The sequence below is a fragment of the Prosopis cineraria genome, unplaced genomic scaffold (assembly GCF_029017545.1).
Source record: "Prosopis cineraria cultivar Desert tree isolate PC_DT_omini unplaced genomic scaffold, ASM2901754v1 PC12, whole genome shotgun sequence".
NCBI classification, from domain to species: domain Eukaryota; kingdom Viridiplantae; phylum Streptophyta; class Magnoliopsida; order Fabales; family Fabaceae; genus Prosopis; species Prosopis cineraria.
In genome coordinates, this window is record NW_026555343.1 from 7,087,280 (window position 1) to 7,102,688 (window position 15,409).

The window sequence follows — 15,409 nt, forward strand, 5'->3', positions numbered from 1 at the left end:
TTTCACTAATTAAATGTTTTGGGACCTATTCCCTTACTTTATCCGCTAAGTGTAATTTATGATTGAAATAATGGATGATGAAACATTTTCATAACATTGGAAAGACCAAGTTATAATCTTAAGAAAAATTAGTGTAACCATGAAAAGCACCACTGAGAGAAATTTTGAAGTCTAAGATTCTTTTAGTGTAATTATTACCAGCATGAAATCTAAACATGGAATTAGAATTGCAATATACATATGCCCAAAAAAAAAAAGGTAGCATTTATAACAAGATGAACTATTTATAAGATATAAACATTGTGGCTTATCTCTCAAACTCCATCTAATAAACTAGGAAACACATCTGATTTCACCAAAAACAAAGAATATTCAACATAAGGTACTGTATAGCTCATTCATTGGCAAGAAACGAGAATTACAATGGCGTAATAGTGACATAAGGCTATTGGCCTAGGTGGGAGAGAGTGTTAAAAAAACTTACAGTTAAACTAATGAAGCCAATAGAGAAAGAAAGAACCAACGAGGGAAGGAAAAAATCTACTAATTCTTGGGAATGTTCTTGCCTACAATCTTGGCAGGAGCAATCCTGATGAGATTTCCAGGCTTACCAGGGAGAGCGCCTTTGATCAAGACAGCATTAAGATCTTTATCAATCTTGACAATCTTGAGCTTTCTGATCTTGGTCTTTGTTCCTCCCATCCTCCCAGGCATCTTCTTCCCCTTGTACACACGCCCAGGCGTCGTTCCTGCACCGATTGATCCTAGCTGCCTGTGACTCTTTGAACCATGGGTCATCAAACCCCTTTTGAAGTTGTGACGCTTGATCCCACCTGTCATAGTAGTTTCAAACATTATGGACCTCAATCTATTTACGGTGCATTGTTGGGATTTGAGGTGTCTGTTGCCCTTTCTACTGCCTCCTCTGTCCAAAATCTCAGCCCTTCGTTTCAGCTAATGGTCAGAGCAATTTCAGCTAATTTCCCCAAATGAAGGGCTGAGATTTTGGGCATTAGAAAGGGCAGCAAAAAGGAAGCAACTATACCAAATCCAAATCGTTGCAGGCCACAATCAACGTAACTGATCATCCACTTCAGCTGCTAGGCAATGAATTTAACATTATGAGAAGGAAACTAAAACAAGATTAAAGTTTCAGGTTTGTTAGGTGCTCAAATAAGATGAAGCCAAGCACTCATTAATCAGTTCAAAGTGATATGAGTTCTTGTGCCGGGTTAGACTTTGTTATCAGATATAGCTATACTAGTAAATGGATTCAAAAGTGGCTTAGAACCGAATAGTTCATTCTCTAAATGGTATCTCCCTTGAAAGTCTATCTTTCTTTCCCCACCAACCCCTAGTTTGATTTTGTAAAGGAAAAATAACCAGTATGCCTTTATTTAAAAATAATAATAATAAGAGACACCAATTGTTGAATAATTACAACACAAGCTTCTGTTTACCTTGTCACTAGGATACGACATCAAAGTGAACATGATAAAATTATATCATCGTATTATAGAAAAAGGAAGAAGCTGCCTTTTCCCATCAGTGTGAGCAATATGCATCGAACGGGACAAGCAACAAGCGTAGTTAACACATGCAACTGTGCAAGGCGAACAAAATAACCAGCACCAACTTAAGAAGACAAAAATTAATAATGGTTAGTGATTTTAGAACTGGTGGCACTCAATAAGGAAGCAGCTATTTGCTTTCGTTTCACTTGTTCTTCCTCAAGTCTTTGACCCTTGTACAGTACCGGGGAAAAAAAAATGCCATTTGTAGGTTTGCAATACCAAATAACAGAAGCCTCATCCCACTAGGTGAAATTAGCTACATGATTATATGACACCAACGTGCTCTATCAACAATCAAATATCTAGAAATGTTAACCAAAGGTTTGCAACGCCAAAAGGAGGGGAAAAAAGGGTTATTCATATCATAGATATATCCATCATCAAGAAAATAGACAGAATATCTCGAACTATGTATTGGCAGTCAGCAACAAAGGCATAGTCATAAAAGCAAGAAAACAGAAGACTTAAACACTATCCAAAGGAAAACATAGCATAACCTTTTGTATCACTGTTCAAGAAAAAGCAAGAAACATCTCCATTAAAAAAAAAAAAAATCTCTGTACCAGTTACTTGCTCAAGGAAACAATATAAGGACTCCATCATCACTAGACACCGCTAATAACCAAAACACAACACTAACAACAGAGTACCCGTCTTAGCTACACTGCTGGCATCTAAGGAGTTAGAAAGCTTAAATAGGAAGGCTCGATGAGCTGAAAATCCTGGGATTAACATTATGTATTCCTTTCTCTGTTATAATACGAATGCAATATAACAGTATGTTGAAATCACTGAACTGTCAACACAACATCATTCTGAAGTTATGCACAGAGGAACACAGAGCGAATGAGATAGAGGGAAGGAAAAACCTTGAAACCCCTTGCCAATGGTGATGCCTGAGACATCAACAAGATCCCCCTCCTTGAAAATCTCATCCAACACAAGTCGCTGATTAGGCTCGAACCCTTCCACAGATTGAAGACGAAACTCCTGAAGATGTCTCATAGGAATAGCATCCACCTTCTCAAGATGACCCAGCTCCGGTTTCGTCAATTTTCGATCCCTCACCCTTTCATATCCAATTTGGACAGCAATGTACCCATCAGTAGCCTCAGTCTTAATCTGAGTCACAATATTCCCTTCTTTGAAACCCACCACAGTCACCGGAACAACCTTGCCGTCAGGTTCGAAATAGCTCATCATCCCTAATTTTGTGCCCATTACTCCTATACCAGCCTCCATGCTCATAACCACCACGCTTCTCACCGGTCTTTTGCCTCCATTAGACTCTGCGTACAGTTTCGAATGGAGCGATTCGTGCAATTTCAGCAATGGGTTCTTGATTGGACAACGCGAAATTTTGAGAGAACATGTTAAGCACGAAGTAGAAGCGGCATTGTGGCGAGAGAATAGAGGAGGCGAAACCGATGAAGAAACTGATAAAGTTGACATGATTGTTTGTATCTCTGGAATGTTAAAATCTAGAGGTAAACCATCGATCTTTTTTCGCGCTCTGCAGAGAAGAGAAATAGAACCAGACAGTGGGAACTTCAGAAGTTAGAAGCTTGCTACCATATGGACTAGAGGAAGCTAGACTCTTATCCTCTGTTACGGATAAAATAGTTCGAAATGATTTGGGAGACGAGAGTCAGACCCGACCGTAATGGGTCAATTGGGGAGAAATGGACCATCCAGACGCGGTAGGACCAGCAAAAGAAAATAATTTTTTTTTTTGGATTAAAATCATGATTCATTCATAGTCAGGTATTGCAAACTCAAATCACCTCTATACGAAAGAAAGAAAGAAAATAATTTCAAGTAAAAGATTTTGCACAGCATACTCCATCCAGTCCAGAAATTTTTGGTACTTATATTTAGACCATATGAGCTAATTATTAATATATTTCATATTTTTATTTAACGTTGATTATTATTTTTAAATTATATCATGATTCATGATTTTAAATAAAGGTAAGATTGAAAACTTTCATAATTTTCAGACAATTAATGAGTTTTAAGCTTTTTTTAGATTATGATGATAATACTGAAAATGTATTTTAATAAGAACTAAAAAAATAACCAACTAACCATTAAAGTGTTATATATTTAGTTATTTATATAAATTTAAAATGAATCGTATTTTTTTATACATAATTATATTATTTATAATTATAATTTATGAATAGTTCACATTTACATACCTTTTGTAAATCTATTCACATAAAATATGAAATATCAATTATAGATAAATTTTGAATTTTGATGATTGGACAAGGGTAAGACTCTTGTGGGGAATGTGAGATTCATTACATGACTTAATTTCACAATTTTCTTGAATGAGGATTGGGGACATGACTTGATTTCACAATTTTCTTGAGTAAGAAGCCATGAATAGTTCATATTTAGATACCTTTTATAAATCTATTCACATAAAATATGAAATATCAATTATAGATAAATTTTGAATTTTGATGACTAGACACGGGTAAGACTCTTGTGGAGAATATGAGATTCATTGCATGACTTGATTTCACAATTTTCTTTAGTAAGAACAGGGCAATATTCCATGACTTGATTTCACAATTCGCTTGAATAGGTAGCCATGAATAGTTCACATTTAGATGACTTTTATAAATCTATTCACATAAAATATGAAATATCAATTATAGATAGATTTTGAATTTTGATGATTGGACACAGGTAAGACTCTCACGGAGAATATGAGATTCATTGCATGACTTGATTTCATAATTTTCTTGAGTAAGGACTAGGCAAAAGTCCATGACTTGATTTTACAGTTTTCTTGAGTATGTAACCATGAATGGTTCACATTTACATACTTTTTATAAATCTATTCACATAAAATATGAAATATGAATTATAGATAAATTGTGATGATTTTACAAGGGTAAAACTCTTGTGTCTATATGGGATTTCTTGCATGACTTGAATTTATAATTTTCTTGAGTAAAGACCGGGCAATACTTCATGCTTAATTTCACAATTTTTTTGAATAAGTAGCCATGAATAGTTCACATTTACATATTTTTTTATAAATCTATTCACATAAAATATGAAATATCAATCATAGATAAATTTTGAATTTTGATCGTCGGACAACGGTAAGACTCTTGTGTCAATATGAAACTCATTACATGACATGATTTCATAATTTTCTTGAGCAAGGACTAGGCAAAACTCCATGACTTAATTTCACAATTTTCTTGAGTGAGGACCAAGCAATACTCCATATTAATTAGTTCAGTGAATTCAATTTACCATGATTAAGAAAGTAAGAGGTTAAAAAAAATAACGAACTTATATAATTAAAATATCAATCAATTTATTGTATAGATTAAATATTTTTCTACAATGCACAAATGCCGACAACAGTGATGGATTTTTACAAAATAAACAAAAGGATATTTTGATAATGAACTAATAATATACAATTTCAGTTGAGCACTTAAGTCCTATAGTGCAATTTCAAATTTATTTGGTCCTTGTATGCTATTTTGTTGCCTTAGAGGTCCTTGAATGAGATTTTCCCATAAACATGTTCCCACCAAAAAAATAAAATAAAAGAAAACTTACAAACGCATAAAAAAATAGTTGCAAGTAGAAGTAAATCAAGTTTCAACACCTATCACTTTGATGATTTTAAAACAAAACAAAACAAAACATGCAAGTATAAGTTACAGTCATGAATCAACTCATCATCATGTGCTCAACAATCTTTGAACATCCAAGAACCAAACCATTCGTTTACATTTGATGGACGGACTCAAGCGGAGCCCTCAGGTTTTTGGGGAGGAGGATTGCCTTCTGGGGCAGATGCTCTTTCGGAAATGGAAGCCATTTGAAGTCCCACAGAGGAAGAACCTTCATGAGAGCTTCGCTGTTGGCTAGAATGATTACTTTTCTGCTCTTTCTTCTTCTTCACTCTTTGTGCCCAACCAACAAGCCCCACTTGCACATGTTCATCAAATATTGCCTTCTTGAAGTGAGTTCCCATCTACACATTGTTTCAATCACACACGTGGTAATCCAATGATGCCTCGGCCCTGAATTTAAAGCATGGGGCTGGGGTGTTCTCTTTGTGAAGATATAACATACTCCCTCCGATCCACATACGGGATTTTGAAAATTTTTCACATTTTTCAAAACAAGGATAGTTGAAACCTTAATTTTTATAAAAATTGCACTCTCTCCGTTCCCAATTATAAAACACTTTCAAAGGAGATTTGATATCTCAAAATATAAGAGACTTTAAAAATATTAATATTACATTAAATAGGATTATTCCAACAATGCCCTTTCTCTCTCTATTCAATTTACACCCCTATCTTTTTTCAATATATTAAATGAAAGGCATTTTTGGAGGTTTATATATTTGTTTTGAAAAAATAAGGTTGTTAAGCATTTTTAATGAGATTTATTGATATATAAAATTTTATTCAAAAGTGTCTTATAATTTGAAAATAGAGGGAGTACATATTTCCAATTATACCCTCATCAAATAATCTACATAAGTTATGACAATTTAAATTCCAACAGATCATATTTCAAAGGGAATAATAAATGAAATGCCTGAATTATTTTGTGGTTGATTGGTAATAAACTGTAAGACGCAACTAAAATGAAGTTCTACGTAATATCTTGCCATGCGATGATCCAATTCAATTTGAACAGCAATTCAAACATACCTGTATGACGAGTGCATACAGAGGTAGAGTGCTGTAGCTGCAAAGGACCTGAATGAATACTCTGAAATCCCAACACAAAGGACAAAGAAAATAGAGAGGGAGAAGATTAAACTTCAGCATGCATAAAATAAGTAAACAAAGAAACAATATTAAACTACAAAAGGTCCCCAAAGTTTCATTTACTTTCAAATTTAATCTCTATAGTTTAAAAGTATAGGTCCCTACAGTTCTTAAAACAAAATTTAACTTGGTCCCTGTTGATGAACATTCATCTGAGGGCTGTTGAGTTTTGTTAATATAGCTAGCTATGAGCTACTTTTAATTTTAATACTCTATAGGTGCATGATGATGATAAAACACAATGACATCGTACAATTCATGTAGCGGACCTCACCTAGTGGGATCAAACTTCTTCTCCTTGTTTGTTGTTGTATATACGCATGTTCATACCACAACTCAAGCTAATCACTTTATTTAGAAAGCATCAAATATACTTGAATGAATTTCATGATTTTACCTCACGTCTATTTTTATATTACAGTGGCAGATTGGCAGTGATTACATGACAGCAACCAAATTAAAAAGTTTTCTAAGACTACAGTCCACAAGTCCAGTTACAAACCTTTAAGTGAAACTACAATGCTAACAGAAAAATTTATCCCTGAAATAATTCACAGTTCAAAAGGAGAAGGAAGTGTAACAGTTACCCTATGACGAGCCTGGGGATAATGTAACTGACTTGTCCCATTATGCAGGAATCAAAGCCATAAGTAACCTGAGATACTTAAGATGGTAAGGTTATGTACATTACAACTATGAGATCATATAGAATGTCAACCTATAACAAATTATGCTCCAAAAGAATTTGCTCACCCATATCCAGAAAAAGAACGCTATCTCAAAAGAATTCTGGAAAAGGATGAAGTGAATCAAGAAGAGAAAGAAGTGAGGCCGATGAAACCAAAAGTGAGCATCTGATGGTTGAACAACCAATTCACCTTCTATAGCAGCATGCTTTTCAGCTACTTCGTGAGCTAATTGTATTATTACATGCTCCAACTTAGTGCCCACAGCTAGTAGAAGCTGAAAGAATGCAAATCCGTACAGTGGTATAAAAAGAGATAAAAAATTGGTATCAAAGAATCTAAAAGAAAATTAGAAGATTAAGCTGCATTGTGAGATTACATGTCTGTCTATATTCTGTTGACAAGAAAATGAAGCTGAAAAAAAAAAAAGGGCAGCATCTAAAAGACATGCAATGCGTTTCTCAAAAACTGGAAACAAAACTCCAACATAATACTAAACAAGGAGTCACTCTCAATCAAATTTTGCAGAGCATTGAATGTAAAAAAAAAAACTTTAAAAAACCAAGGTGACATGTTATCTGTGTACTGAGCTTAAACAAAAGCTCGTGACCAACATACAAAAAGGTTGACCGCTTTTGATTTCTCATTTTCCACCAATATATTCTTTGTAAAGAGATTACCCATGGATGCCCATGAAATTTAATTTGCATGGCTGCACATGCTATTGAGGCCAAAATTGAAAGGAATGAGGAGAATGTACAAATATAATTAACTTTTGACAAATTTTTTATTTCTCAGGCTTAAACAAAGACATATATATATATATATATAATTACAATTTAGGGGAGTAGATGCACCAGCGCCATTCTCTCATATTAGATCACTTCTAAAATATGTGGGTTTCTGTGAAAGCCTATCCAGCTATGAAGGCATTCAAAACCCCAATAGATTTACCTACTCTTATTAGAAGTTGATTCAATAAGTAACAAAGCTACACTATCTGCTATTACATTCAAATTCAAAGGATCATTTAAGATCAATTCACTAGAAGCCATGCTGATAGAAGAAAGGAATCAGAAAATTATAGCACAGCATAGAAATAAGAGTTTGGCCTAATATGAGTATACTTAAATGGATTACTAAATAAACGTATGACCAACTGTTTTCATTTCTTTTATATTATTTGAACATATTTGACACATGATGAATATATAAACTGAATAAATTAGATGCACATTACAAGACACATGTCCACAGAAAGTGAAACAAATCTGATCAAGATACTTACAAAAAAAGGAATAAACGCTATCCAAAAATATGTATGCCAGCCTGTAAGATCAAAGAAAATATCTGAATTTGGAGACAGAAAGTAATGTTCTTCAACAACTAACAAGGCCAAAAGAAACAATTAGATAGGGCAGAATGATCATGAGTACCATTAATATTAAGCAGCAAAAAGATGACCACAAAGATCCAAAGGTACCAACTGCAACCAAAAACAGTATGATCATGAGTACAGAATCAGTTCCCTCACGTCACAAGACAAACAAGAAAGATAGGGCAGTCTAAGTGATCAGCCAGCATGATACGCACAACAACATTATTGTTATTACTGATTACAAATCAAATCCACAGAAGCACTTACCTTATACCAACAACTCGTTTAAAATCATCTTCAAGGGCACGTATCATGTATTTGTGAAAGTTAAACTTCAGATTTGACTTGCAGTGAGTCTAAAACAGAGAAACACACAAAAGAATGATCTTGACATCCCTACTTGGAGGCTACTTGCAAATATTCATATCAAGGATAAATATGCAGCAAACATCACATTGCATCCTAAAACTTACCATGATAAAACCATGCCGTAAAGTCACATAATCCCACTTGGTCACCGAGCCATAAAATTGCTTGAAAAAAGAGTGCTGCAAGAAATTTGCGAGATTAAGATGAATAACTAAAACTAAAAAAACAATCAAGTAGGAATTTAGCACGAGTTTCTGGAATTAATGATTTGTCATGTGGTCCAAGTTATCAACAATTCTGGAAAAGCTTGAGGACTTCATTGATCTGAGCTCAAGAACATAAAGAAAAGAACTAAATAGAGATAATCAAACTAATAAGGAAACAGTTATATGAAAAGGAGTGGAATCACCAATAGCCGATGCAGGCAAAATTACTCCTTTCCCTGCAGTATTTTATACCACGTGCTGATTCCACTCCTTTAGAAGGTCATGGTCCCTTGTGATATCAACTAAGGTGGACACACAAGAAGGACAAAGACTCAACAGAAATGGCTCAATATTAAGCTTTATTGGACAAGGAAAAGCAGGAAAATACTGAAGAAACATAGATTATGTGTTAGCATGCCCTATATAGAACATGCCTAAATCTTCAAATAAGGGGTTCAGAAGTAGTTTTAAGCATGAGTGACATGAATATATCATCATCAATTCTAAGTTTCAGATCCTGATTAGCTTGTGAAAAACTTACCAACCAACCCATCAGAGCAGAGTCTTTACCAAAACCCAGAAAACGACCCTTAATAAAAGCATGCTGGTGAACATGAGTGATCTTCAGTTCCAGAACTGCAGTAATCCAATTTTCATGTAAGGAGCAACGGAGAAGAAAAATACTCAAAAAAGACAGCTACTAAAGGAGTTAAATAGATCATCTAACTTGTTAAATCATTTCTTTTCAGTGGGCTCATGGCTCGCAAAAAAAGGGGATAATATTTATAAAGTAGCATCGTAATGACTTGAAAAACATCTATCAAAGAGTCTACAGATTGATTAAAATAAGTGAACACAAAGCATACACTATAACTGCTGATCAAACCACTTACCCTTATGTGGTTCATAGTTGTCTTTAGCAATTGAATCCTCCCAGTGCTTCCACTGACGTATCTATACAACAACAGATGAATTATTAATAAAGAAAGAAATTGTGAGCATGAATAGTTTATAACAAAATTGTCAAAAAGATACTCACTTTCAATCCTCCGAAGAAAACAGTCAGAACACAATAGGTTACGTGGACTAAAGCTAGAACAAATATAAAGATATGCAGGTGGTGAATGGCTTCCACAGATAATAGCGGAACCTTGTTCTGAAAAGAAAAGAAAGGAGGTTATGTGATCATAGTTCAAAAAATTGAAAAGGAAAATTCATGGCATAAATAATTGACAAGGTTAGATCCTAAGTGCGAGAAGCTCGATAACTAATGTGATAACTATAGTGTCTGAAGTGCATCCTCACAGCCAACAAGGAGATCTCAGTGCTCAATTCTAAATAAAGGTTATAAACTGAAAGGAGACCCAAAGGAAAAATAGAGTAAAATTCTGCTTTGGCAGTGACAGTGACAGATTGATGAACTACGTCTTGAGCATTGTGACTTCCTTCATTATTGTCCCAGAATGCTGTCCTCTTTCATCTCATCTTCGTCCAAAAATTAAATGCCATCGAACGCTACAGCTTACTCGGTACCAATCAATCATGACTCAGATTCCGCGTCCAAGCAAGTAAAAATAAAATGGTAAAATTGACATCAAATTGTGAACAGAGATAGGATAAAATGACACTGTCCCAAGCATAATAGCAATTGATGGGCAAACTTGAAAGAAAGTGATCTATCAAAGAAAAAATTGAAAGCCCACCAATGTGAACTGAGGAATGTGTAATGTTACCTTACGAACACAATAGCTACTAGATGACGACCCCTCAGCAAGAAGACGACGAGCAGTTCCAGAAATGCCAGGAAAAGAGAAGAAGCTCTGAAAATGGGATGTAGATATCTTTGATTCTTCGCCTTCTCCTCTGTCCGGGTTACAAGGAAGCATATGGCGGGTCAAACCAGCAGGAACGCATATTTTGGTAATCCCATTTTGTGTAACCGTCAGAAGCAGCGATATAAAACCCAACAACATCAACTCTGAAAAACGAACACAGCAATAAATACAAAAATAAATAATAACTTCCAAAATTTTAAAAGAACACTGCACATCCAATAATGGAGGAGAGGGGAGAGAGAGAGAGAACAACAAAACACATATTATATTTTAAAATTAAGAAAAGAAAAAAGTAGATAGAGAGGTACCGAACCTTCTTTGATTTTCTGAAGAGCTTCATAGAGTGGCTTCTGATCTCTCTTCTTGAGGAACTTTCCGCCATAATGAAGAAAACGCTCGGCCGCGAGTGAAACGGCGACGATGACAGTGCAAACGAGAGCAACAACCCATGTGGGAGTGTGCTCTAATGTCGTCTCTTCTTCCTCACCTCCACTCATTCCGCTCTCTCTCTCTCTCTCTCTCTCTAACTTTACTCTCTATCGTCTTAGGTCTTAGTTTCTGACTACCCTGTGGACTCGGTGCACTGATCAGCACTGTGTCCCCTCACCTCACCTTTGTCGATATATGCTTCCGCTCTACTGGAAAAATGTGACTCTGTTGTTTTTGCTACAGATTGCTTCATCTCCAATCCATTGGGTACAGGCTGACCCCTACTACTTATTTTCCTCTTTCATTTTTTTTCTGTTTTTCTTGTCTGGTTAGACTCCTGTTTTACTTTTTCTTACGTGACCCATTGTTTTTTTTTTTTATTGTTATTCCTTAACTGTTTAGACGAATACCTTTTTTTTAATTTCATCATGCTGTTAGATCCTTTAAATTTTTATTGGACAGGTGCATCCTGTCATCATCTATTTAATAAAATATCATTATTTTTAATAAATTTTTGTTATAATAAGATATCTATTATTTTTTAGGAAATTTTACACATCTAACCCATTTAATGAAATCAAAAATAACAGCCCAATATTTCAAATATTTTACAATATAGATGGATTAATATATAAGTTAAATTAAAATAATAAAAATACACATTCTCCTCAAATCTAAAAATATATTATGTCCACTAAGCTATAAGTGAACTATTCAAAAGTATTAAAATATCGAAGTGATATATAATTATAAATGGATCATGATTATAATCATTTAGTTGCAGGAATTTTGCTATTCTATTACACAAGTTTTTTTTTTAATTTGTTTTGAAGATAAAAAAGACAAATTGCACCCCAACTGATTGTAAATAGGCCACATTCTAAAATTTTAAAAACTTTTTTCATAATTTCTGATTAATATATTTTTTATGATTATTAGGCCAATTTATTTTATTTTTTATCTATACTATTATTAGTATTAAAATTAAATTATATTTAATGTCATTCTAATATTGGATAACCCATGAATTATATAATATACCAAGTTTATTTAATAATTTTTCAAAATATAAACCGTGGTCATTTGTCACCTTGCCTGTTCTTGTTGGCCACAAAACTTTTCCAATAAATTTTTAATAAAATTGCATACTCAAAACTCATATTCAAGATTACTAATTAAGTGAGCATAATTCTTTATTGATTGAGCTATATGCTTGTTGGTAAATGTAAAAATATATTTCATCAAAAATATCAGGTAAGCAATTTGGTGGCTGGTCTTCTTTATTAAGTCGTTGCTATTAAAATTGTTGACTTTATATATAATATATTTAATTACAATAATTTTGGTCGTGATATAAATATAACAACTGACTAATTGAATGAAAAAATTGTATATTTGTTTTAGAAATTGTTAATTTATTATGTGATCATAGGGAAAAAAAAATAACACTCGTTATATCAATATCAATATTGAATATCAAATGAAAAGCACTGTTGATTTTTTTTAAGATTTTGTGCGATGTAGGAAATCCGATATTTGTACTTATTAATCCAATTTGGAAGGCATATGTATTTCTTAATTTCATTTCTGGTCCTGAGTAAATTGTTTGTTTTGTCGTCTCTTCCCAAAAAATCTTTTTCCGTTTCGTTCTTGTGAGAAAGTAATCTAATTAATCCGTACCCATTATCTTTGTTCTTTCTTATCCTCGTTCATGTTCGCTATCGTGACAAACTAATTTGATTAATTTTACCAAACAGATGAACAGGTAATTTATGGAAGTTAATTAATCACTTAATTTTAAGAGAAATGACATTAAGTACTTTAAAAATAGAGTTTATTATACTTAGAGCCTAAATCAATCTGAAATTACTTTATAGGCCTTGGCGCTCCAATTGCAATATTTTTTCAGAGCAAAATTTTTGCTCTTTATTTAATTTGAACAAGAAATAATGCACAAACTCTCAAAGAAACAAAACAAATGAAGCATGATTCACTATGTTTCTTATCTTCTTTCTCATTTCACTAGTCATCACTCTGCCGTTGTTGATCATCGCCAGCGTAGATGAGTGTTGAAGTCGTGGGTGTTGATAGACAAAGCACAATTCATGATTTTTTCTCTCTTTCCTTGCACATCGCCAGCCATTGCTGATCTTCTTAATCTTCCGTATTCAAGCAACATCATATATTTCTTGAAGCTTTTATTATTATTGTTTAGAGGTAAGGATCTTCAACTTTGTTTCTCCCTCGTTGATTCAATGCATGTGCATCTTTTAGTTGTTGAAGTTGTAATAGGTCTCTCACGTGAAACGCATATGTTTAAGCCTGCAAGTTTATTTGTTTATTTGTGATTATACTGCTAATCTAAGCTAAAAGTTATTGAACTATTTTGGCCATGAAAGTTTTAGAGTAGATTAGTTGTTGTACAATAATGATGATTGACTTGTTCATATTGGACTTTTACATGTGAACTGAATAAAATATGATTCAATATGAAGAAAATTTGCTATCAGAAATGTTAGAGTATTTCTTGTGCAAAAATGAACTTTTAGTTGCTGTTGAACGTCGAGTTGTGCATTTTATTATGCATAGCCTAATAATAAATTGGAATCACATAACTTTTAGGTGAGAATATATGAACCTTGTATTGTGTATAGTAGATATTGTGTTTTGTACTATTTACCTAACTTGAGCATTATGTTAAGTCTGGCTTACTGATAAAGTAGAATCATATGGATTTTTAGTTGAAAATATATAAACCTTGTGTTGTATATAGTGGATATTATTATACATTATTTGCCTATTTGTGTATTTTGTTAAGTCTAACCTATTGATATGAGCTAAAGGTGCTAAACTAATAAGTTGGTTGTAAAACTTTTAGAGTAGATTAATTATTGTACAATAGTGACGGTTGACTTTTTCATATTAGACTTTGACATGTGAATTGAATAAAATATGACTCCTAATGTAAAGAAAATCTGTCATCAAAGATGTTGGAATATTTACTGTGCAAAAATGAACTTTGAGTTGTTTATGTTTAACTTTGAGTTGTGTAAAATAAAAGTTGAACTTATATATATGGATATTTACCTAAATTAAATTGTTCATTGCGGATTAAAATAACAGAAGATTTATTATTGTTTAAGATGTAGGAAGGCTGGACACAATGGCAAGACATGCAAGAATCCTAACCCAGCATGAGAAGTAGTCACATTGTTCCTTTTGATGTACATAGGCAACTATAATTATGTATATAAAAGCATTTCCAAGTAATATTTTTTTAGTAATTGGAAATCACAAATATTTTTTGTTTGTATATAGAGAAGCAATTGTTAAATGTTTTGAACATAGTGGCTAGCTTTTTGTATATATCAAACTTGAAATATCATGTCAAATTTTATGTGGGTATTTGTTTTAGTACCTAGGTCAGTACCAACATGAAATTCTACATATCTGATGTAATTATCCTTTTTAATATTGAAAATGCATGAACTTTTTGTTGAGCATGTGTGGATATCATCTTGTATAAATTGAATATTGTGTTGTGCATAGTCTGCCTAATTTGTCATTTTTGTTGAGCTTTGGCTTGTGAAATACTAAAAATACATGGACTTTCTGTTGAGCATGCGTGGATATTGTCTTGTACATAGTGAATGTTGCGTCGTGTATGATCATGATTTACTTAAGTAGTCATTTTGTTAAGCCTAAGCTAATAAAATATTTGAAATTCATAGACTTTCTGTTAAGCATGTGTGGACATAGTCTGGTGCATAGTGGATGTTGTGTTGTGCATGGTCTGCCTAGTCATTTTGTTAGAGCCCAAGCTAGTAAAATACTCGAAGTGCATGAATTTTCTGTTGAGCATGCATGGACATCATCTTGTGCATAGTGAATATTATGTCGTACATGATATATTCCATTGCTTCAAGAGTTCACACAGGTTCTAAATTCAAATCAAACAAATGACAAAATTGTATTTTTGGTGTGAAAAAATATGGCAATTAGAGCTTCAAGGCCTGCAGAGCAATTTCACATTGATTTAAGCCCTAAGTACAATAAACTTTGTTTTTAGGGCTCCTAATGTCATTCCCCCTTAATTTTACTAATTT

The 15,409-nt window shown here is 33.4% G+C and overlaps 2 protein-coding genes across 3 annotated transcripts; both read right to left on the reverse strand.

The window, feature by feature from the left end:
* Positions 1-326: 326 nt before the first annotated feature.
* Positions 327-3,186, reverse strand: LOC129287493 (50S ribosomal protein L3, chloroplastic). Its single transcript, XM_054923678.1, has 2 exons — positions 2,444-3,186; positions 327-833 (listed from the first exon to the last, which is right to left on the reverse strand). Exons 1-2 carry the CDS (start codon positions 3,024-3,026, stop codon positions 544-546), a joined length of 873 nt encoding a protein of 290 aa, XP_054779653.1. The 5' UTR covers positions 3,027-3,186; the 3' UTR covers positions 327-543.
* Positions 3,187-5,199: 2,013 nt separating this feature from the next.
* On the reverse strand, positions 5,200-11,592 carry LOC129288475 (MLO-like protein 1). 2 transcript variants are annotated; one of them, XM_054925069.1, is made up of 13 exons: positions 11,188-11,588; positions 10,773-11,017; positions 10,079-10,195; positions 9,933-9,993; positions 9,581-9,675; positions 8,938-9,012; positions 8,732-8,820; positions 8,523-8,572; positions 8,375-8,415; positions 7,154-7,363; positions 6,988-7,055; positions 6,281-6,341; positions 5,200-5,589 (listed from the first exon to the last, which is right to left on the reverse strand). In XM_054925069.1, the coding sequence occupies exons 1-13, from the start codon at positions 11,369-11,371 to the stop codon at positions 5,359-5,361; spliced, it is 1,527 nt and encodes a 508-aa protein (XP_054781044.1). In that variant the 5' UTR covers positions 11,372-11,588; the 3' UTR covers positions 5,200-5,358. The 2 variants fall into 2 exon arrangements, with proteins under 2 accessions (XP_054781044.1, XP_054781045.1); XM_054925070.1 differs by lacking the exon at positions 6,988-7,055 and having other exon boundaries at positions 5,417-5,589; positions 11,188-11,592.
* Positions 11,593-15,409: the final 3,817 nt, after the last annotated feature.